Genomic DNA, 24,204 nt, shown 5'->3' with positions numbered 1-24,204 from the left:
GATTAGAGTGGCATGGAGTGGGGTAGAGAGGTGTAGAGTGGAGTGGGATAGAGTGGAGTGGTGTAGTGTGGTGTAGAGTGGGGTAGAGTAGAGCAGCGTAGGGTAGAGTGGCACATAGTGGAGGAGCACAGAGTGGTATAAAGAAGATTGGCATAGAGTAGAGTGGTGCAGAGTAAAGTGGTGTAGAGTGAATTTGAGTAGAGTGCCATACAGTAGCATTACGTAGAGTGGAGTGGCTTAAGATGGCATAGAGTAGGGTGGAGTGGCATTGAGTAGAGTGGAGTTGTGTAGAGTGGAGTGGCATAGAGTGGAGTGGAATAGAGTAGAGTGGTGTTGAGTGGCATGGAGTGGAATAGCGTAGAGTTGTAGAGTGGAGCACGATAGAGTAGATATATTTAGACATATATAGGAAGTCATGTGCCAGTGTTCAAGGTAGGAAAGCACATTGCACATCCAGGAATAACATATAAAACAATAGTGTGTTGCAAAACGACGAGGAAGAACCCATATACTTGGTTCATGCTCCAGGGAGCATCTAACGCAAGAAAGGAAGGGAAACCAAAGGGATCTAAGCAATCAAAAGATGGCAAATTAGAGTGATGAAAACAACCAATGGTATACAGTGGGTCTTTATAAGCCCATTGAATAGTAAACAATACCTCTCACAGCATGCACAGTGTAGGCAAAACTAAAAACGAATGCCAATAAGACACTTCCCCAGGAGACTGACAGAGTCAGATGAATAATGTTCTAAAGTAGGTGACTGTCATACGCAAGGGGGAGAAAACCCTAAGCCAGATGGCAGGGTCAGTTCTCCCAGTGGGTTGAACAAAATGAGACAGAAAGTCAAGCGCTAGAGAACTCACACATTACTAGAAGCTTGGCAAAATGATGAGGAAGGGGAGGGAACAAATAAGCCTTCTGCTTTGGACAACTAAGGAAAGATTTAATAGCAGAGGCTGCTAGTCTAGATGCACCAAGGTAGTCAATTGAAATATCACAAATGATTGTGTAACAGTAGTTACTGGCCAGATTTCCTTCATCCTTGATGCACAAAATACATCCAACACAGCCCGGGAAACTGACTTGGTGCTATGTTTGGAGCAAATGCCACCCGCGTCCAGTTAAATAGCTTAGCAGTGTTCAAGAAGATGGAGTGACACAGAGTCAGATGTTTCTCCATAACCTTGTAGATGGTGGTGAGGAGTATAATAGACCTGTACTTTCCAAGTCAGCCATATATGGCAGGCTTTTTAATGAGTGGGGTAATTATAGTACAAACTAATCCTCAAGTCAGGCAGGGCAAAGGCAAGATTTTATCAGACATGCACAAAAGCTCCAGACGCAACCACTGTCTGGTGAGCAGTGGTGTTTTTTTTATCTTCATAGATGTATGAACTCTTTTAAGAAAGAACAGCTGGTTTGTGAATCAGTAATATTGTAGTAATAACTCACTGGGAACATGAATAATTCAACAAAACAACAGAGCTCTCATGATTCACTTAACACAGACAAACGCTAGGAGATTATATCAGTGGTGGGTCTGGCCTCAAGGAAACAAGTCTTATAGCATATGAGCTAGGCTACTCTCATGTAGGAATAGCACTACTTAAGTTCATGCCTACCTAGTCAACACATGCTCTTTCTTTATTTCAGTGTAAACCACTGGTTAGAGTACATTCCTCCTGAGAGGGCTGTAAAGAGGCTAGATTTTCCATGTGCAGCACTAGATCACCTCACTTCTTACCTCAAAGATAGTGTTTAACTGTTGCTACAACCCCAGACCAACCAAAAATCAGAGATTCTGTGTTTGTACCATTGAATATCATATATTTACAGACAAAAGTAGGTTTTTAAAAATATATACAGCACCCTCAAATCAGTACTCTCCCTTGCAAAATAGGAAAATACTAACCGAGAGCTCAACATCAGCCCTTTTATTTTTGGATACAATTTTGTACAGCATATGGCTTTCAGAGTTAAAGACAGGCTAGAATAATGTTCCTATCCGTCAGCTGCAGCCTTCCTAATGGGTGGAGGGGCCATGCCTCTTCACCTTTTGCCGTACAAGAAGAGTGTCTGTCAGACTGAACAAAGGTCAGCCTGACAGACACTCTTTATTTTCAGGCCAGGAAGTCAGGAGCTAGGCATGAAAAAATTTGCAAAGGCTCCTGGCTTCCTGATCTTAACTTTGCTGGGCTGAAGATGTCACAGCTCCTGCCGGTGTGACTTCTTTAGCCTGGTAAAGTACCTCAAGGTCCTCCCCATCATGACAAGGGGTACCGTCACTGATTGCCACAGACCTGGGCACTTCAGCTTTAAGCTCTAAAGTGCACAGGGCAGATCACTAATCAATAGCACCTTGTCACAGAATTACTCTCACTGACCCCATTTCACTCTGTGACGAGGTAGGGACTGCTGCCTCACCTCATTAGCTGACCTAAGGTCAGCCAATGACAGAAGGCAGCAGTTCCAACCCTCCAGGGACCTCCATGGCAGAGCGTGATTTTTTAAATGTTTAGTGCATGTGTGCATGTATGTATGAATATTTGGGAACGAGTGTTGTGAATGGGTGTGTGTGTGTGAATGCATTGGTGTGAGTGAGTGTGCATGTGAGTCCTATCTGCCTACACTCCCTGCTAAAATTACCGGCCACCACTACTATTCATATTGCCTTTAAACAGAACTGTGGATCCCAAGGAATTATTACCGATTTACAAAATTTAAGAAATGTAAAAGATATAAGTACCTGGGCAGCCGTCAGGAACTCCACGATGACTTCTGTTGTGTTTCCAGTGCTGCGAGTCAGCACTGCATGAGCAGGAACCTGGGCCAGGTGGCAGTCCTTAAACTCATTAATGGCTTTCCTGGTATTATCAAGGCACAGCAGCTCATATTGTTTGGTGACTTCCTCTGATATGGAAAGAGATGTGAAGGTTAAACATACAGTTATAATCATGCACATTATATCTCCCCTGTTCCAAATTCTTCTGACATAGAAGTCAAGTACCAGGCAGATAGACTATAATGTCTCCAAAAAAGGGCACCAGATTTCTGCCTTCACCACTTGATGACCGATGGACCTGGTCCTCTCCATAGGGTCACCCCAAACGTTTTGCCTTCACCCCTCCTGCTTTGCTGAATTTGATTTTGCTGGCTTTAGAACTCTGTGCACTTTACCACTGCTAACAAGTGCTAAAATGCTTGTGATCTCTTCTTCAAACATGGTTAAACTGACAAACACCTAATTGGTGCATTTAAATAAGTTGTACATCCTAGTAAGTGGTACTACGTGTACCCATGGCCTGTAAATTAAATGCTACTAGTGGGCCTGCAGCACTCATTGTGCCACCCACTAAAGTAGCACTTTAAAGCAAGGCTCAGGCCTGCCACTGCGGCCTGTAGTGCACTTTTAAACTGCCATTTTGACGTGCCATAATAAACCTTTTACAAGGCCTAAACCTTCCTTTTTAATACATATGTCACCCCTAAGGGAGGCCCAAAAGGTACATAGGGTACAGTGCACTGTGATTAAAAATCAGATAATGTGGGTTTTAGTGTTACATATCCTAGTTGTGAAAAACTCTTAAATACGTTTTTCACTACTGTAAGGCCTATCCCTTCTATAGTCGAACACTTGGGTACCTCATTAATTTAATAAGTGCTAACGTTGGACTGTTAGCAGGTAGAGATATGCGGCTTGGATTCAAACAAATTGTAATTTAAAATCATCTTTAATGATAAAGTGAGATTTTCAGTCACCGTTCTGAAAATGGCACTTTAAAAAGTTGCCATTTTCTTGTATTAACCATTTGTGCCTTCTGCCAGGATCCTGGGTCACATTACTGGGAATGGTTCTGCTGTTGGGGTTTGTGTATTCTTCCCAGACAGTGATAAAGGGAATTAGATGTGGGCCATCTGACCAGGATGGCTGGAGAAGGAGCTGTTCCCTGCCTCACTTGCACTTCAAAGGGTTTTCCCTCTACACACAAGGGCTAGTACAAGGTCTAAGTATTTGACCCTCAGAACAACTGTTCAGTATACACCTGGACCTGTGGCATTACAGGAGAAGGGCTGCCTGTCACCAGAGGACTGCCCTGCTGCTTGAGAGCTGCCTTGCTCTCTGAGAAGGAGGCTGGAACTGCTCCGTTCATCCAGGCTAACCTGAGTGACTCCAAGGGTCAGTTGGTCAATTGCCTGCCTGATCTACAGGCACACAACAAACTCCAGAGACCTCCCTGTAACTGCCCTGCTGCACTGGACCTGCAACCGAACATGCCTGAGCCCTGCTGGCCTCTACTGGAGTGGGTTCCTGATCCCCAAGAGGTGCCTCTCCAGGACCTGGTCCTTTGGCAAAAATCATAATGTACTCCTGTCTAATCGTGGGTTCCATCAGAAATTATGCAGGGTGATGCAATTTGACTCAGGCCCTTGCATCGCAGCTCTTGATCGGTGGCCTCATCAGAACCAACGCAGTGCGATGCAACTTAACACAGGACATTACATCATAGCTTATGATCAGCAGCCTCATCAGAACCAATGCAGCATGATGCAACTTATCACAGGACTTTGCATCTCAGCCCTCGCAGCTCCTCATCGTAACCGTCTCAGCTCGACGCAAAGACTCGCATCAAGGACACAAGGTACAATTCTCAGCGGGACTAACCTGGTCCTTCTACCCGGCCTGCAAATTATGGTGGTCAGCCTAAACATGTGACTTTGTCACATTCCATTGTGACCAGATAACCACAGTTTGCGCTTTGCGCTTCTAAGAGGTATTGTTACCTAAAACTTTTGAAATTACATATCTCCGGTTCTATTGATTGGATTTTTGTCATTCTGATGTAATTTTATTTATTAAAAGTTCCTCTATTTTTCTAAATTCTTTTGAGATTTTACTTACATTGAAGTTACACTTTATTACTGTTTGTGTGCTGCATAAATACTTTACACACTACCTTTAAGTTAAGCCTGATTACTTTTGTGCCAAGCAACCAGAGGGATGCACAAGTTAATTTAGTGACTTTTATGGTTCCCCCTTACAAGGATTGTAGTTGTTGCCTGAGTGGGGTTTCCACACACCCGAACCAATAACCTCATTTCTTACAATGTCAAATTACTACTGTCAATACCAAGTGTTATGTGCATGGGGTGGATATTAGTGAGTTTTAAATATAAAAATTCATCAGCAAATGCTAAGGTCATCATTGCTTCCAGAATATCAAAACTAAACTCAAGACCACAGCAAGCATGGAAACGAAAAACAGCACCTGCAAGAAGTAAGGGTTGTGGCTTCTGAGACTGGAGTCTTAGCTAATGATCCAGAAATGCTTGTGAGGGTGAACAATTTCTCTGAAGAACTTTTACAAAATGTTTCAGAAAAATATAGTTAACTATACAATTACTGCTTTAGATGTAATTAAGGAGACAGAGGTTCCATTGAGATTGATAAACGGTTTAAATATTGCGGAACACATGATTTTTAACACAAATGAATTAATCATCCAAGGATATTTAAGACACAAATACACCAACAATAATATAATGATATTTTAATTTTTCACTATAGAGTGTACATGTAGCAAATATTCTGAATCAAGAACCCATTGCCAGACGTGCCAAGAATCGATTTCGTAAAAGTAGTTGCAAATTTCGCACTGATTTTTGCAAAATCGATTCTGATTTTTCAAAGAGACCCATGTATTACCCAGTAGATTTGCAAATGACCATTCATAGTAGGTTGCAAAACAACCTACCTCATTATTTATGCATAGATTAGGTCATAAATTGTGACCCACTACAAGTGGCTACAATCACTTGTATGGTAGCTTACTGGGGTCATCAGACCACAACGTCTGTGATTGCTTTTCAATAAAGTAAACTTTTTTTTTTTTTTAATGAAACCTGTTTTCCTATAAGAAAAAAGGGATGCTATTCAAAAAAATGTAAACTTTAGCAATCATTTTTTATGAGTAAACAGTGGTTATATGGACCACTACCCACTCCTAAAATGTTTTATTTAAACATTCACAAGGTGCAAGATGTTCCTTGGGCACCCCTTACCATTTGCGAATGATTTATCACTACCGTTGAATAGTCAGTAAAATGTTAATGTTTTACAATGGCTTTGGATATTGGTTGCAAAACATTAATACATTCCATCGTTATTTGGAAGGGACACCCTAAACACACCTCTTCCAAATAGCGAATCAGTATATAGTTGCAAACCTAAATTGCAATATAGTAACATGGTAACAAATTGCAATTTGCATTTAGTACATACCGAAAGGGTATTTTGCGATTGCAAAGGATCCGTTTTGAGAATGATTCTCCAATCATGGTAGCAAAATTGAGCAAACCCAGCAACAGGTTGAAAGCACACTAATGTAAAAAGAGAGGTACCAACCAAATACAAGGGCATAGTGTCACAGATCTTAGACCCCTCGTTATCCCTCATTATTCACCCTTCTTGCATCCAGGGGTCTTCACATACATAGCTATAGAGTGAATCAGAGAAAACATTGATATTTTCTATCTGACAGCCACCCCCAGGCAGCCAGAATACAGGACCAAAGCTCGAGTCAGCCATCTCACAACTTCCCTTCTCAGTTTTTTTCATCTTCTGCTTCTTCGTGATTGTCTTGAAGGTCTGGTTGAGATACAGGAGCATTCTTCTGTTACTGCTCTTAGGATTGCGTCTCATACGTCTCTCCCTGACATAGTATTGAGACCACGCTTTTGTCCCTGGTGTTATCCTTTGTTGATAGTCCTGTCGCCTATGTATTTTAAATGGAACCTTCTTGGATTCAGTACTAGCTTGGCTGCGTTGTAATATGTTGTGATCACAATCTCTACTCATCCCAGTGCCCTTATGGTCTTGGATCGTCTAAGGTCTCCAATAGGTTTTGTACGCAGAAAATCAAGATTGATACACAGATTTAGAACACAGTGTTTTTCTCAACTTTCACCTATTGCATTGGTATCTCTGTTTTTCTAATCCTACTCCCTGCAGAATTGACCCTCTCTGCCTCCATCATCCATAATTCAATATGGTGCAGTTTGGTTTCGAAAGCCCTCATTGCTGTCCCCTGGAGTACAATTTATCGTGTATTTTCCTATGGAGATCACTAACCGTCTTACCCCCTTTTCAGGCTCCATATATCTTCTTGCTCTTTCACAGGCATCTCAGCTTGAGGCAGAGTGTGCCACTGAAAGCAGTTCTCTGCCGCAGTATCGCCCTTTGACTGTTTGGGGAGCAGCCACAGTGCTTTACCCAAAACCCTAGAGTTTCTGGTCTTGTCAGATGCAAACAGCGGAGGGTCTCGCAGTCTCGTCTTTGAAGCAGTAGGAGGCAAGGAAGGTCTCTTGACATTGCACCACTGTGCTTGTGTTAATCGCACAGTTATTGCTCCCTAAGAGCTTCTCCTCCTCATCTACACAGCACTTTCTGGACAAAAATAAACAACAATACCAAGGGGGCTATGGGAAAATTCTTTTTTAGCTTTCTGCCAATTATTATCTCATATTCAGGCCTCAAGACAACCATCCCAATATCTCCTGCAGTTTTTTTTATGTGAGATTACCTAATGCCAACCGTCTCATTAAATGAGGTCCAGACTTTGCTATCTTGCTATCCTGGCTCCTAGTGGACCGGTGAGACCTTTGGGGTCTCACATTTGTCTGACCCCCTTGCTGTCTGCTTCCTACTGGATCCCAGATGCGATACCCATGTCTCCTGACTGTTGAGGGCTGAGTGAGGGTCAGCAGTCCATCTCACAGAAGGCTGGAAACCAGACAGCAGTCATCACTGTTTCTGTACTTGAACCCTAAATGTTTTCACTACAAACAGAATTGTGCTTTTCCAGAGGTAGGCAGCTTGAACTGAAAACACGTGCCACTGAATCAAACCAACAAGTTCATGTGAAATAAAGAAAGATGACAAAAAAGAACTTTAGCTGATGACAAAAATGTTATTATGTGTACTTGTCAACTAGAATAGCAGGTCAAGTGCAAAGAAACACTCTTCATACGAGGCAGAAACTGAACTTCACCCACATCTTAATGGTCAGTGAATGTAGTGCCTAGAAGATAAGTAAGTTGTGGTCATGTGTCTTAGTCAGGATTGAATTACTTTACAGTGTTGAACATTTTCCTTAACACTATCCTCCTCAACCAGCTCTGGAAGTATGGGGCATGCAGACTGAGCCTTTATTCTATATAATCATTCAATTATAAAATCAAATCTTTAGTGAAGCACAATATCACCCATTTCATTTTTAAAAGATTGGAAAAGTTCTTCTGTTTCTTCCAGTTTTACGACTGTTGATGGTGGTAAACGCCTTTGTCGATTTGAGGCTTGATTATTCGCCCAGGCCATGTCTATGGCAGTAGAAGCTGCAATGTCAGACTGATGCTTTGACCATAAGCCGAAGCTTGCTTAAGTCTCTTCAAGAGATGGGCCAGTCTTCAATGATGAGTTCTAACTTTATTAGACCTAAACTCAGTGGAATATGGACATTATGTCTAAAATGGAGTCAAGAACTCAAGGCTGCTTGAAAATATATAGCTAAACTTTGGGCAAGTGAAATCAGGATGTTTGGATTCAATGGTGATAAAAATGATGACATTTATTTCTCAGTAATAGTATATGTCTGACAAGTAAGAGGATCAACTAGCAACTACCAAACATGGAATTTCACACCGTGTTACACTCCCAAAAGAATACTCTTAATATTCCCCTCCTACATTCTCTTCACTATTCTCATTAAAATACCTCAGGAGGCTAGGGGTTAGATGAAGACTCTGAGTGAACAGCAAATCCATAGGATCTTGCGATGGAAGGAAGAGTCAGTTCAAAGATTGAATAGTGGATGTCTTAGTTGTAAATATATTGCTGGCTAAGTGAACAAGATTTGCTTCAGGATTATCCAATCACGTTTAGCTGTTTTGAAAAAAACTGAGTGATAAATCAATCCTCACAGACTTAAATTGAGGATTAACTAGAGAGGTCTTGTGCAGTAGGATTACTTAGCTTCATTGAGACCTAGAACTGGGGAGATACGAATGCAAGGAATCATGGACGCATACAATATTTTCATTACTTAGCGAGGTGGAGAGGGAGCGCACACCCCGCTAGCATCTCAGCTAAAGTCCCCCATTGCATTCTGGTAATTTCAGTACATGATATATTTAGTAATTAGCAAGTTAGGAAGTGCTTCCGATCAGTTGGTGCTGCGATTTCTGTGCTTTTCAGTGCAATCACACCCCGGCTTACAGTTGTAATTGGTAGCAATAGAAATTTTCAAATGCCCTTAAAATCTTGAAGATAAAGAAAGGTTCTATTGAATTTAAATAATAAGTTGATTTTCAATTTCTTTCTTTTCCCTCCCTGATTCTGTTTGTGAGATGTGAGTGTGCTTAGGAGATGAATGATGAGACATTCACTCACACGAGTGTGACATTCACCAGTGATCATAGTAGTAAACACATTTTCTGCTGACAGTGACAAGCGTCTTCCATTGATAGCGAACAGCAGCATATGGATGGAAATCATACCTTATATGTGGATCTCTGCATATTTTTACTAGTGCTTTACTAGAATGGAATACCACCGAGTGGCGGTATTCGCACTAAACACATACTTTTGCTGTACCCACTAACTCCTGCCATAATGTCTACAGTCTTGGGCTGTCCTCCCTGGATGTAAAATGCAATTCAAAGTATCACACGCCCATGAAGAGAACACATTCGAAATTAGTCAATTCTGATGAGGGAATTGTGGTCACGAAACACTGGGTAGACGGGTCTGGAAAAAATGAAAATGCCCTTTTCCTCATGGCTTACACTGTGAAAATCTTACTTATAAAATGAAGCCTTCCTATACTGATTGTATCATGTAGTGTGCGTTTTTTTGTGCTTTTGCGTAGACATTGTCTACTACCTGTGGTCTACTCAACAATGATTACATGAGTTGGATTACCACTCAGGCAGAGTAACTGAGAGTGCTCTTTAACCAAAGTGCTGAAGGTATCATGACACACCTGGTACCGTGTTATGTTTCACAAAAGCGACATCACCTCCTCCTTCTTTCAGGCATCTGCAAAATAAGAGGACATTATTATCTGAGCTGATAAATTACTCAATCAAACACATACAGGCAAACATCTCCCTCTATATCATTCATCAAGTCATCTAGATGATTTCTGAGCTACCTACAAACTAAATGTATGGTCTAATGTCCCAAATGATGTAGCCTAACCCCTTTCAGAAACATAGAAATTGTTATGCTTTAAGTGGCCAGCAAAAGACAACAAGAATTTCTCAACTGGCATCATTTAACAAGCATTTACAATGCAACGGTCTCGGCATTGTTAAAGTTAGAGCTATTGGCATTGCTCATGACAATGCTGTTTCTTTAAATGTTTTAAAAACAAAAAACATAAGCAAAAATAATGTCATGAGCAATGCCAATAGCTCTAACTTTACCAATGCCGAGACCATTGCATTGTAAATGCTTGTTAAGAGAAGAAATGGGTTAGATGAGTCTTGATGGACAGCAAGTATCAGACCTACAGGCCTGGAATTTCGGTGACACCAGGAGGGAAGCAGGGGACGGGTCCAGCCCTCCCCGAAATCAGCAGGAGATGCAGCCCGGTTCAATGCCGGGATCCAACGCGGCAGTAGGCTCAGGGCCAGCATGTAGTCCTTCCCAGTTATTTATGTTAAGTAGCTGAGCCAGTCCTTCTCGGATCTGCACCACGAAGGGTGGGTCGGACGGTGTCCTTCCTTGACCTCCTCAGAGGGTGGGTCCTGTACTTCACCGGACTCTGAGGGGCAGCCGGATGTCCTGCGTGGGGCACTCTGAGGTTACAGAGATTGCCACGAAAGCCGGCCTTGGGCACCACTTGCGAGAAGCCCAAAGTTCTGGACACAGCCGTGCGTGTGTGCTTGGCTGGAGCCGAGGCTGCAGTGTGAGGTGAAGTGACTGGAAGCTCTCTCTCCTTTATAACAGCGCTGTGCTTGAGGAGGGCGGGGAAGGAGGGGCCCTGGGACGGCTCCATCACTGTCCGCAGCACACCAGGGCGATTATTTTTCCTTAATAGTTGGAAAAACACCAATAAAATATGAATCCAAGAGTTTGTGCAGAGAAGGGAGAGGCGGAGCTGAGCTGCTGATGTCCCGGAGACCCGAGGGAGAGATGAAGGCAGGGCGTGCAGAGACAGCCACGCAGAACAGACAAGACAAGACAGAGACGGGATAAAGGCATGTAGTAAGGAGTGCGTAGACAAGAGACAGCCGCACTGCAGAGAGAACAAAGTAAAGAGGCAGTAATAACACAGAGACCTAGTGACAGGGAAAGAGTCATAGAGCGCAAAGGGCAGACACAGGTGACAATTACACAGGAGGAAGAACGGAAACAATAGACAGCGAAGAGATACGAGAAGGTCACACAGCAAGTAAAGCAGACATCTATAGCGCAGGTAACAAAGGCAAGTCACCAACAGGACAGCAGCATGGACAAGTGGGAGGCAGCATGGTCTACGTGCACAAACACGGAGCCACAATCGTGCACACACCAAGCCCCCCCCCAAAAAAAATCACATAGGAAAGGAGCAAATCAAATGACTGTAGGAGAAGATAAATAATTGAGCTATACGCAGAAATTCCGGCACTCAAAAGGTAATCAAAAGCCACCCTAAAACTTAAACCAAGGGGTTCATTATTTTTAAAATAACATATCGCTGATTCAGACTGCAGCAAAATAGGCCACGTATTTGCCAATCAACTGCATCTAAACAATTAGGCTTACTTTAAACAGTTTAGGGACTGCATATCACACGGGCCTTACGGAGACCTTCACTAAGGTGTCCACTTATTGGTATTACACCCCGGAGCGACTGTATGAAATGCATAAATACACTGACAAGGGGTGCTGGCGGGGCTGCGGGCTGGAGGGTACCCTCTCACACATTCTTTGGGATTGCCCCGTGCTGACCGCTTACTGGAAGGAAGTTTTGGACGAGGTGGATAAGCACTTCGAGATAGAGCTGCCGCGCTTCCCGGCGTATGTCCTGCTGGGCCTCCCCAATGACCTAATGTACCCACTGAAGTCCCGCAGGGGTAGGCAGATCGCGATTGTGCTGGGGTCTGCGGTCCAGAACATCCTTATCCACTGGCGCACCAACACTGTCCCCTCCATCACGGGTTGGTTGCATAGGCTTTGGCATGTGCGGGGAATGGAGAAGTTGTCGCTCACGGTGGCGGGGGAAATAGACCAATTTGAAGAGCTGTGGCAACCCTTTCTAGCGCTGCTGTCCACCGAATTCCGGGAGCTCACCTGTCCGAGGTATCTTAGGCTTCTCAGGCTGACGCCGCCGGTGATCCCAGCGGACTAGATCACATGTGGGACAGGGGCCTCGGGGGGGGGGGGGTGCGGGGCTTCTTGGTGAGGACTAATCTGACGCGGGACCATAGGACGGGGGGGGTGGGGTATTGTTTTTTCTTCCTTCCTTTCTTTACTGGGGGGATGGGGGATGGGGGGGGGTGGATTGTGCTTTGTCGAGTTGCTGCATTGCTCAGATTTGGGGTGTCGGATATGCACGCAGGGATTCCACAGTTTGCATTTTTAGCCTTTCATTTACTGTGCCTTTCCCCTGGCCCATCGAGCTATCCATCGCCAACCCTCTTGAGTTGCACCTTTTTTCTTTGATTGTATTTAATGTACCCTAACCTCCTACCCCCCTCCCCCATGGTTTGTTTTGTTTCAATAAAACGTTTTAAACATAAACAGTTTAGGGATCATGTCCATACTTCCCACAGCACGCATGATGGTACTAGGAGAGGATGGGGTTCGTCGGCTAGACTGCCGACTTTGGTGCTGCAAACCAGGGTTCGAGCCTTGGGATCGCGTCCACGTCCTGTGATTCTGTGCAAATCACTTAATACCCCCGTGCCTGAATGTGTAACGTAACTGGTGCTCATATAAAGCGCCCCAATACCTTCAGGTCGAGTTTGCGCTATATAAAATATACAAAAAAAAGAAAAAAACCTACAGTTCACCTCAAGACACCGCGGGGATACCCTTGCGGATGACAGTAAATCGGTGATGTCAGTGCTGTATTTATACGCATACTGAGGTAAATGGGACCACTGCAACCGTTCGAAGATGGCACTCGCTGCTCTGCTTCTCCACGAACGCCGGTAAAAGGACCCATTTCAAGAGGGACGTTTCTATTACGAACGGACGCAATACTGATCTGGCATCGACCCGCCCCCTTCAGCTAATAGATATGTCTGATTGGTGTATGACCGGCTTTCCGGATGCATGGCGATGTATTATTCGCCAAAATTCTCAGGGTTCAATGTGACGTTTCTTCCAATTGGTGGAATCGGCTTGTGAAATGAAAACAGACTGTTTCGGTTGGTGACGCCGCGCCCGAGTCGACTACAGCTAGTATCTGCTGCAGGGAACCGTTCGTGGCAAATTGCCCACGGTGGCTTCACAGAAACCTGAAGTGAGCAGGTCAAGCCTGTAAGTGTGGTTAACAATGGGCACCTGGGGTGCTAAAAGTGGCCGGTGAGGACGTAAAAAAGTTGGATTGGGGACCTTTTATGGTGCAAGTGCCTTTAGAGAATGACCACTCAGCAGTTTGTACACGAATCAGTCAGCGCAGGACGAGAATATCGGGTCCCCTGATGGAACAGGCTGCAGGGAGCTACAACAGAAACACTGGTCTCGAGCACACCACCGCCTTTCTCCGAGGCAGAGCAGAAATGCCTCGGAGAAACGCAGTGTCGTTTTCGGACTCGGGGGCGTGTTTTGCTTTTATCTCCTCTTGCCATTGGCTGGAGGAGATAATTAGACTTTCTGCAAAAAACACGCCCCCCGATCCGAAAAGGACGGGGCCTGATCGGAGTGACGGGACCTCTTCTCCAATGGCTGGCCAGCATTGAAGAGGCCAGCCAATGGAGAACAGGGGAGAAGAGGGGCGGGTTCAAGCCCCTCTTCTCCAAGTCATTAAATCTCGGATCGAGACTGCGCAAGCGCAGCCTTCGAGCCGAGACCTAAAAAGGACAGTTAGGAATGCATGTACAAAGCATTACAAGAAAGAAGGGGAGACTCTCAGTCGGTTAACTTTGGAAAATATGCACATGGCATCATGTATTTAGCAAAAAGGAATGGCAAGGACAAAGGAACATAAATTAAATGGAAAATATTACAGTTGTAACAGCACTGCAAGCAAAATAAATTAGTGTGAACAACCCGAATTGTACTTGGTGCTCAAGTGTGTTCGTGACACAACGGTGTGGCGACGCAAGTGACAATGTGAAATCAGCTAGGAACGGCGCGCAGTGAAGTGAAGTGAACAAATGTACAGTGAAACTAGAGGTTCTGGTCAGAAGTTTTTAAATTGGTAATTAATAGTCAGTTATTCATAGAACCACATGAGAAATGCGCCATCAATTGCGCTGACAGGTCGACGGCGTTTCGATCCAGTAACTTAGGATCATCATCAGGACCGGGTTGGCATAATAAGGCGGTGCTGGACAAAAAGGAGAAAGGATGGGTGAGGGATGGGAAAATAAGGAAAAAAACAGGGATTGGGTCGGGTGCTGGGAAAAGGCACATGCTGTCTAAAAAGCGCAGCAAGAGAGGAATGTGAAGGCCACAAGGGACAGAACAAGATATGTATCACGGGGAAAACGCCTGGCGAAATTACCTCAAATGGGCGATCAATCAGGGGTAGAGCGGGAGCGAGCAGGGAAACGTAGCAACAATCATGAGTACCTGGGAGGGTGGAGGAGCCGTGCACTGATATCTATCAGCGTGTCCAGGGAACTGGATAGAAGTGCATCTGTGTAAAAGGGAAGTAGTGTAAGTATAGGTACGGAGAGAAACCAAAAGCAGCCGCTAATATAGAATCAAGTACCTGAATTGTTAGAAATGGATGGAGCTCAAAAGCCGTGTCTGAGATAAGCATCAGCGATGCGGAACTGTTGAAGCGGCAGCGGGATCTGTGGGAAAGGAGGGAGAAGTGGGTTTGGGGGAATGGGTGGAGGAAGAAGGGTTGGGCGGGCCAAGATCAGGGTGGTGTATGTGGTGAATTACCTGAGTAGTAGTTGAATTAGAGCTCAGGAGCCGTGTACGGGGAATTCTCAGCGGGAAACAGTTTGAGGCTCTGTAGGAGGAAACGGGGCATTTAGAGAAAGGTAGACCACGGGGGTGGGGGAGGTGAGGGCGGTAGCACGGAGGCGAAGCCTTACCTAATGAATAGAGATTCCATAGGGAGCGGAGGGTGTCTAAATCAGCCTGTGTCCGTAGCGATCTGTTGCGGTGTGTGATAGAAAAAACCAGGAAGTGAAGTAAAAGGCCTCAAGGAAGGTCATGTGACGTTGAGCCTGCGCGCGCATCTGTAAGGTCGTTGTTGTGGAAACGGCCGGGGGGCAGCGGTAGCGAGTGGAGGGGCGGGGACAGGGGGAGGGGAGGGGTAGGATGGTGACCAAAGGTAAAGAAAACAACCATTGGTAATGCATACAAAACGTCATGGAGATGGAGACGAGTTTACACTTAGTGTGGTAATATCAATATGAAGGCAAATCAAGTGACAAGCATTCATACATAGTAATCAAAGAGCAATTATGTGCAGAATGATGATGACTGCAGGTCCAGACAATAGATTGTTTTGAGAACTTTCGGATGTGTAAACTGGGAGAAAATCCTAAACATGTGACATGGTACAGCAGAAAGCGGATCACTGCAAATGGTTTGCGCAAGGGAGACATGAAGTAAATTGCAAATGGTTTGCGCAAGGGAGACATGAAGTAAATTGTGTCGGAGCAATGTTTGCAGTGAAATGTGTTCAATTTACATTAAACTGAATGTGTGTCAGATGGATGTGCTATTGAGGAAGATGATCCAAGTCATCGGAAGAGGTGGGTCTGAGATAAGAAGGGGGAGGCCATAGATTGGCGGACGTGTGTGAAACCCTATATCTGAATGGCAAGAGGAAACATTGTATTATTCCATTCATCAATCGTATTTAACCCAGAGTTGACAGAGTTGGAGATAGTCAACCATTTACATTAATTTTTGTTGAGTAGTAAGTAGTTCAATATCTACATGGCACCTCTCGCCCACGTCGCACGACAACATACCCTCAACATCATCTTCTACGCCGACGACACCCAGCTGATCATATCCCTCACCGAAGACCCCCACACCGCCAAAGCCAACATCCACAGAGGAATGAAGGCTGTAGCCGACTGGATGAAGGACAGCAGACTGAAGCTGAACTCAGACAAGACGAAGGTCCTCATTCTCGGACCCACCCCATCGGCCTGGGACGACTATTGGTGGCCCACATCACTAGGCACAGCCCCGGAACCCACGAACCACGCACGCAACCTGGGGGTCATCCTCGACTTCACTCTCTCCATGACCAGGCAAGTCAACGCCACCTCCGCGTCCTGCTTCAACACCCTCCGTATGCTCCACAGGATCTTCAAATGGATCCCCCTCGACACGAGAAAAACCGTCACCCAGGCCCTCATCACCAACAGACTCGACTACGGGAACGCCCTCTACTCAGGAACAACAAACAAGCTCCTGAGACGAATCCAACGTATCCAGAACGCCTCGGCCCGACTCATCCTCGACGTCCCCCGCCGCAGCCACATCATACCCCACCTGAGAGGCCTGCACTGGCTCCCCGTCAACAAAAGGATCACCTTCAAACTCCTCATCCACGCACACAAAGCACTACACAACACCGCACCCACTTACCTCAACGACCGACTCAGCTTCCACACCCCCACCCGAAGCCTCCGCTCAGCCAACCTCACCCTCGCCACAGTCCCCCGCATCCGGAAAACCACCGCCGGCGGCAGATCCTTCTCCTACCTCGCCGCCAAGACCTGGAACACTCTCCCCACCTTCACCTTCTGCTGGCCTTCAGAAAACTCCTCAAGACCTGGCTCTTCGATCAGTAGCGGCCCCCCTCCCCAGCGCCTTGAGACCCTCTCGGGTATGTAGCGCGCTTTACAAATGCAGTGATTGATTGATTGATTGATTTGCTATTTCCACCTCTACACGGTAGTGAGGGTTAGTTTACAACTTGCCAGGAAATGTCAGTTTCATTGTGGTCTTTTTCGAGGTAGTGGGTCACCAAAGGAGCAGTCAGTACTTTGCAATGGATTCTGCTTTTGTGCTGAATGATTCTCGGTTTGATCATTTGGGTAGTTTGGCCGATGTATATAAGGTCGCATGGACATCTGATGGCATCGATCACATTCCGTGATCTGCAGTTGGTTAGGGTTTTGAGAGTATATGTTTTATTGCCAGTTTTAAACTCCTTTGTGTTTTGTGTAAGGTTGCATACTGAGCAATTCTGGCATTTGTAATGTCCAATGGTGGGGGGCGGACCCCAGGATGCAGTGATGGTGTTTTTTTCTCTGGAGTTGGTAGGCCATGTTATGGCGTGGACAAGGTGTGTAGCCAGGTTCTTGCCACGTTGATAGGAAAAAAGGAGAAGTTCCTTGAAGTCATCTAATCGTCTAAGCAATGGCCAGCAACACAATTGGATTGGCATGCTCGAAAGAACAAAATGAATTGGTTAAAACAATCCTGATACACAAATTCCACCTGTTGAGTTTGGCTTACACACTTCCACATATTTCTGAAACTCTTCACCTCTGTAACTCATCTAGGTCTATCTTAAACAGACCAGACATAAAATGAGGTTTTCAGCTCTTAAGATTGCAGCCTTAACCCTCTTCTGGTTCTTCTTCTTACTGGGGAGTAAACCGTGGTTGGGCTGTCCTGCTCTTCTGAAACACACCACAGATGGTATGTCTTCCTGTTCCAACTCTCTGCCCCTCCCCAACTTGGGCGAGAGAACTCTGATGAAGTCAGATCATATTAAGCCATTCAGAATATTTCTGTTTTTCAATAACTGCAAACCCTACCTTTTACCACTGACCCATCCCTTTTCCTCCATGTCCTGAAGATGACGGGCTCCAAGCAAGAGTGCAACAGGAGTGGGGACCAGAGAAATTCTTTAAATAATTCAATCGCCTCCATAGAAGTTCTGGTACAGGAGCTTTGTTTCCATTTGAGTCCTTCATTCTGAACAATTTGACTTAAATCCAAGGTGGGCTGCTGCAAACATCTGACTACCAGAACAGGGGAGTAAGCACTCGGTGTCTCAAGTACAAAGCTCTTTTGCAATGGCAAAGCCTGCAAATCACAAAAAAAACCATGCTTTGCAACCTCAAGAGGCCCCTTTTATGAGTTGGAAAAGACTGGCTTACAAAGGCGAGTTGGTACCCAATACGAATCGTAAATAGAAAAGGACATATAATGGGCATCCCATCCTATATAACAAATGCAATAGAGAGCATCAACTGATTGCGACTACAGTTGTGGTAAAAAATCATTGATCAGATACTTACATCACAAACGGGTTACATATGATGAATAGTGTTGGGCAGCCTCGAGGGGAGAAGGAAGTATTCCAGAGGGCAACTGCCTGCTCACTGGGTGTGTTAACAAATGTGAAAAAAAAATTTAGCAGCAGTATCTGCCCCTTTAATGAAGAAGGGTTGATTGAAAAAATATTTACGATTTGGGGGAGCAAATGCAAAGATGGTGGTCAGCTGTCCCTTTCAGGCCAAAATATGTTGACTAGCCAGGTTGTTTTGTCAATGTACAATTTCCAAGGCAAACTATTCGTACAAAGGTTGCACCAGAAATTGCACACCCATTAGTAAGCTAGTCTGTGTGCAAATTGCACGTTCTGGTTTGTGATGAATCTTTGTACATTGGGCCCCAGTAGTCTTAACTATCACCTTGACCACCCTCAAAGAACTACAGCCAGTTTAAGGGTCTGACCTAGAGTTTGGCGGATGGGTTACTCTGTCACAAAAGTGACGACTATCCCGTCTGCATTATTGCAAGTACATTATACATTGTTCTTGTGTGTAAATATGCTCTTATTTATAAACTACCTTATTAGGTTCCTTATTTTATCATATTTGACACACTGGGCAACCAAATTGTTCAGTGATCTACAGCTCGCCAATAACATTGGCTTCTTCGAGCCCAGCACTTCGCACGTCTGGATCTAGGTGATCGGACTAGAAGAAAGTTTCATCTGTTGCTTATGTGGTCTTTGTATTCAAGATGGCAATTTATACCTAAGATCTCCTACAAATGTATATTCTGCGCAATGCTTGTTAAATCCAAAAACCTCAATAAAAATGAGTGTCAATAAATATAATGTAGGTCACCACCAACCTGAAGGCACCGTTGTAGTTGTAGTAGGGTTCGCTGCCGGACCGGCTACACTTGGCCTTCCCCTTCCCTTTGCACAGCCGACACAGGTTTGGCTCCTTCTCTACCCCAGGTACACAAGCAGCAGCGAAGAACTTTGCTACAGCTGCAGAAGGCATGAAAAAATGAGGTAGCACATGGATACCAGAATGAATATTACATCACAGAGTGGTCCAGGGCTTAGGTAGAACCTCAAAAGGGGGGCGAGGGGGGGTTATGTGACAGCGAGTCACTTTTAGCAATTAAATGTACTAATCTCAAGTAATCAGAATGGCAATTTTTACCTCTCTCAATGGGCTCATTTTCTGGACCATCCCAGGAAAGGTACTTCTTCTCCAGCAGTATTCCGATTGGGATATTCCAGCCAGCAGTCTTCCCCAGGCCGGTGTGGCAGGATTTCTTGCCCTGCAGCTGCTTCAGTGAAAGGTTGCTTCCTTTTTTAACCACAGCAACAGCATAGTAGCAGGTGTCTGCATCTGTAACGGTACAAAAGGATGTACACCCAGAGATCAGGCTTAGAGGCGAATTTCCAGGTGGATGCAGATACACCGAGGGGCAAGGAAGTAACCAAAAACCTAAAATAGCCCCCACTTTAATCATAGAAAGGATGAGAAGCAAACAAATCTGATCCTCAGGAAAGAACCCTTCACTCTTTTATATTCTTTCAACCCATCCAATCATCCTTTCCCCATTTTATCTATTAATCCATGTGTCCACCCATAACCTTTCCATCCACCCCACCCACCCTTTCACTCTTTCTTCTATACATCCTTCTTTTCATGCAATTACCCATCAATACCTCCATGCATCATCCTATCAAATACCCATCCGTCCACTCTGCTCTAGGTGTCTATTCTTCATGCTTCGCTGCATTCACCCTTTCACCTATGTATCCTTTTACTATTCCATCCATCCTTCATTTACCCCTCCATCCATTCTCACACTTCCTTTCACTCTTCCATGGAACCTTTCACATTTTCTTCCTATTCCAATGATGTGTCCCTCATCTCTCCATCCGGCCTCTCTTTCAACCCACCTTTTGTCTTTCACCTTTCATTTCTTTGCTTTCTATCTAATGGCCATTCTTCTTTTTTTGTCCTTTTTCTGTAATTTCACCTATTATCTTCACTTCATAAATTCTCGTTTTGTTTTCTTTACTTTGCATGTAAGCCTACCTCCCACACCCCTCTGTCATTGGACTCACTTGCAGAATTGCTTAGTAGGACTTTGTCTGCATGCCTGCAGACAAAAAATGGCCATAAATATCTAATTAACGTTTAGCGGGATCCTGTTAACCATCCTATGGGGCCCAATGGAAGCCCCCCCGCTTAAGCTGCTTAAGTGGGGGCTTCACTACACCACTGCCTAGGGGGCATCTTTCCACGGAAATGAAGTGATCCAGGAAATATAAAAGCAGTGGAGACGATTAGCAAGAAAAACAGATGTAAAAGGAGAGATCTAAAAGAAGGTACTGCCTGTAGTGTCCTGCTGGACACGATCTAGTGTCCCGCCTGCTGTTAACCTACACTGCACACCCTCCCATCACAGGCGTCACCTGTCAGGTGACCCTGCTAATAAAAGGGGCTGGGCTCACGTGCCCTGGGCCAGTTCTAGTACACTACTAACGAGTCTGTGCCTCACGTATTTACAAAGTATGTGGGCCTAAAGCCCACGACTTTCCACTGCCCTTGTTTCACATGCTGCACAAAAATGTATGATTTTCTTCATTTTGACCTCCACCACCGCACAAATATATATTTTGGCAATGTATAAAAAAGTGAACATGAATTCCATATATTTTACAGTCATGATTAAAAAGCGAGAAACACTAATTTGTCATTCCACAAAAGTCATAAGGTAATATAAGTGACAACATAAGCAGTGTGAGCCACTCTTCCATACGGCTTCACCAGAGGTGACATCATTCAACTCTCTCCCAGCCGTGGTATCACAGGAAGTGGCAACGGACAACCTTTAATGTGATGCCTTCACTGTAAATAACATCATATCACATTCAATCTTAGAAACATGACAGAAACTGGCAAAATGTGACTAGGTGTGCCCATAGTGCCAGCCCCTTGGCTATACTCTCAGGTACAGAGAAGGATGGAGGTGAGGGAGCCAGCTTCCAACCAATGAAATGCCTGACTTTCTCATGACTTCGATTGGGTCCTGCACATCCTGTGATCCCCAGCCGCCTGGACATCTCAAGCCGAGGACCTACAGAACAGTTGTCAAGATAGCCAGCCTCCAGAAGCTCAGGACTGTCCAGCCATGCTTTCTGGCATTTCAAGGGTGCTGGTGGGCTACTTCCATATGCCTTTTCTTCACTCAGTCCCCTTGCTCTGTACATGACTGAGCTGCACTACGAAGCTGAGCTGTTGTCACAGAGATTGAGCCTGGATATTGGTTTGAGTGTGAAGGTTGACCCTGTTGTTGCCGCCAATAACAATAAAAAGCTATGAAATCTGCTGCCAAAACATTGCATCTTTCTGCATGCCTTCTGTTAGACCTGTCAGCCCTTTGGGTGGTCCCTCCTCATCATTATTTATTTTGTCCCACTTTTGCCTCAAACCCTGTTTGAATTTTTCCTTTTTGGGAACCACCAGACTTTTTCGTGTTGCTACAGATTCAGGGAACCATTTTAGCTACCCCTGAAACTTCTGTCTGAGGGCCTGAAGCACAAAATGGTGGCCACCTGTGACATCACCAGCATCCACTGGAACCTACCAGCACCTTCCAGAACATTCCAGGAGATTCCAGAACCCTGTGACCGTTGGAGGCGGTTTAGAATGTTGGGAGGATAAGAGAGGCAGTTGGCAGTTGGAGCTGGCAGTTGGCACCTGACTGGTGAAGAGAGAGGAGCACAACAGTGAAGGAGGAAGGAGTGAAGCAGCAGGGGTGGAAACTTGTGCCTGGAGTGGGGTCCATAAACCCACCCTTGATACTTGTCCCTACTGATGGATCCCAGCCTATAGCCCTGTGTGGGGAGAAGACAGAAGAAACTTATCCTAAGGACCTGGACAGCAGGAACAGGCCTTAGAACCAAGAAAACAGCAAGATTCTGACCTGGAAACTGGTTTCCCTGGAATCGGGCGTCGAGTAGCCTGAAGACCTGGAGCCCGAGGTGGAGAAGCGGCGCTGACTGAAGTAGCAGACGTCGTACCCGGAGCCGCCTGAGGTCGTGAGAGGGCGCCGACGGGGGTCGAGAGGAATACCAGAGGTCGAGGAGGGAGTGAACCGAGGTCGAGCGAGCGGCGTCATCGGAGGAGTGAAGTCCGCCCTCCGGAGTCGTCGGAGACCGAGGTAGAGGAGCACCGGAGGTCGGGAGTGAGGATCGCACTCCGGAGTCGCCCGGAGCCTGTGAGGAGGAGCACCGGAGGTCGGGGGTGAGGATCGCACCCCGGAGTCGCCGGAAGTCGACATCGAGGCCAGGCCGGCCGACGTCATCGGAGCCGAGAGCGCCATCGGACCGGAGCCGCCCGAAGTCGACATCGTGAAGAGACTGCCCGACGCCGTCGAATCGGAGGTCGAGATCGAACCGAGGCCACCGACATCGGACCGGAACCGCCTGCCGGCGTCGTCAAAGAACTGACATTGTGCCGAGGCCGCCGAGACCGAACCGGAACCGCCTCACGGCGTCGACACGACTCCAGCGGCGTCGGAACATCAGAAAAAGGGCAGTAAGTGGAGTAGAGGGCGCCTAAGGCCCTGTGGAGACCTGAGAGACTGCTCTAAGGGGCTAGGGAGGTGCTGAAACCAACCTGACTGTGCAAGGGGTGAACTGGGACTAACCTAGAGAGGTTGTGTGGAGAGAGAAAGCCAGGGCACTGGTATTCCCCCCTTTGATCTCCCTCAGTTTAGGCCTCAGCCTTGTCCCAGCCAGGGAGTAGCCCCCCTCAAGCCTTCCACAACCCTACAAGCTGTGCCTGGGCCATATCAGCCCTTAAGAATTGAAGTGTCATCTGATTATATGAGGGTTGCGGTATACTTTTAATTATTTATTGGGGATACTGTATTTATTGAGTTTTTACCTATTTATTGCTGCACTATATTTATAGGTCCACAGGACTTGTTGGTGTACAATATTTATTGGTACAGTATTTATTGCCTCAAAGTATTTAATTGTCTGTATATATTGCACTTGTATTTATGCCCTGTTATTTATGATCACCCCTATTTATTTCATCAAACAGCCAATATTTATTTGACCTGCACTAATTGAAACTTGTATATTGTGATTGACCTATTTATTTTTCCAATCAGCAACTAAGAGAAAAAGATAAAGAAAGAATATTTTCATAATTTTTACGGTGTAGAGTCGTTTTTGGAACGGATGCACGCATGGTTATTGTATGGGTATATTGTATGCTTAGCACTGCGCCTGTTTCCTGACCACTCGAGCCAAGCTACCCCATTGTGTTGGGAAGGTCCGCCACCACCCTGCGGAGTGGGAGTGGGGCTGTTTCCAACATAAATTGGTGTTCAGTGGTGGGATAGAACTGTGCCTACATATACTCAACAATAACTGTGGGTAGTCCATAGGCCTACACCGGGAGTTTTCTCAAGAGCGGCCTTCCTAATTGTGGGTTTTTGTTTTTTCCAAATTTACTCTGGTGGTGGGAGGAGGTATTACTAAAGGTACCACCCTACATTGTTACTGCACAAAACCTGACCTCTAACCTGAGTGGGCAAGATGGAGTTTGTACTGGAAGATTTAGAAACGTACACTGTGGCCCAACTCAGGGAGTTTTGCCAACGGGAGGGGGTGTACTGTCCCCCAGGAGCAAAGAAGGGTGCACTCCAAACCAGCTTAAGGGCTTGGGGGGAGGCACGCCGAGAAAGCAAGGCTGAGGAGGAAGACAGGGATGGAG

General features: G+C 45.5%; 1 protein-coding gene across 1 annotated transcript in view; it reads right to left on the bottom strand.

The window, feature by feature from the left end:
* Window positions 1–24,204, bottom strand: part of LOC146785271 (serotransferrin-A-like) — a 198,647-nt gene that overhangs the window by 91,272 nt on the left and 83,171 nt on the right. The window contains exons 4-7 of the mRNA XM_085634229.1: window positions 19,615–19,806; window positions 19,295–19,436; window positions 10,041–10,096; window positions 2,750–2,913 (exon numbers count right to left, since the gene is read on the bottom strand). Of these exons, the coding sequence (XP_085490355.1) occupies window positions 2,750–2,913; window positions 10,041–10,096; window positions 19,295–19,436; window positions 19,615–19,806 (554 nt within the window). The remainder of the gene's footprint in view (window positions 1–2,749; window positions 2,914–10,040; window positions 10,097–19,294; window positions 19,437–19,614; window positions 19,807–24,204) is intronic.

The sequence above is a fragment of the Triturus cristatus genome, chromosome 11 (genome assembly GCF_964204655.1).
Source record: "Triturus cristatus chromosome 11, aTriCri1.1, whole genome shotgun sequence".
Taxonomy (NCBI): domain Eukaryota; kingdom Metazoa; phylum Chordata; class Amphibia; order Caudata; family Salamandridae; genus Triturus; species Triturus cristatus.
Note: the sequence above shows the minus strand (reverse complement) of the source record. Positions and strands in the feature narration are given on the sequence as shown.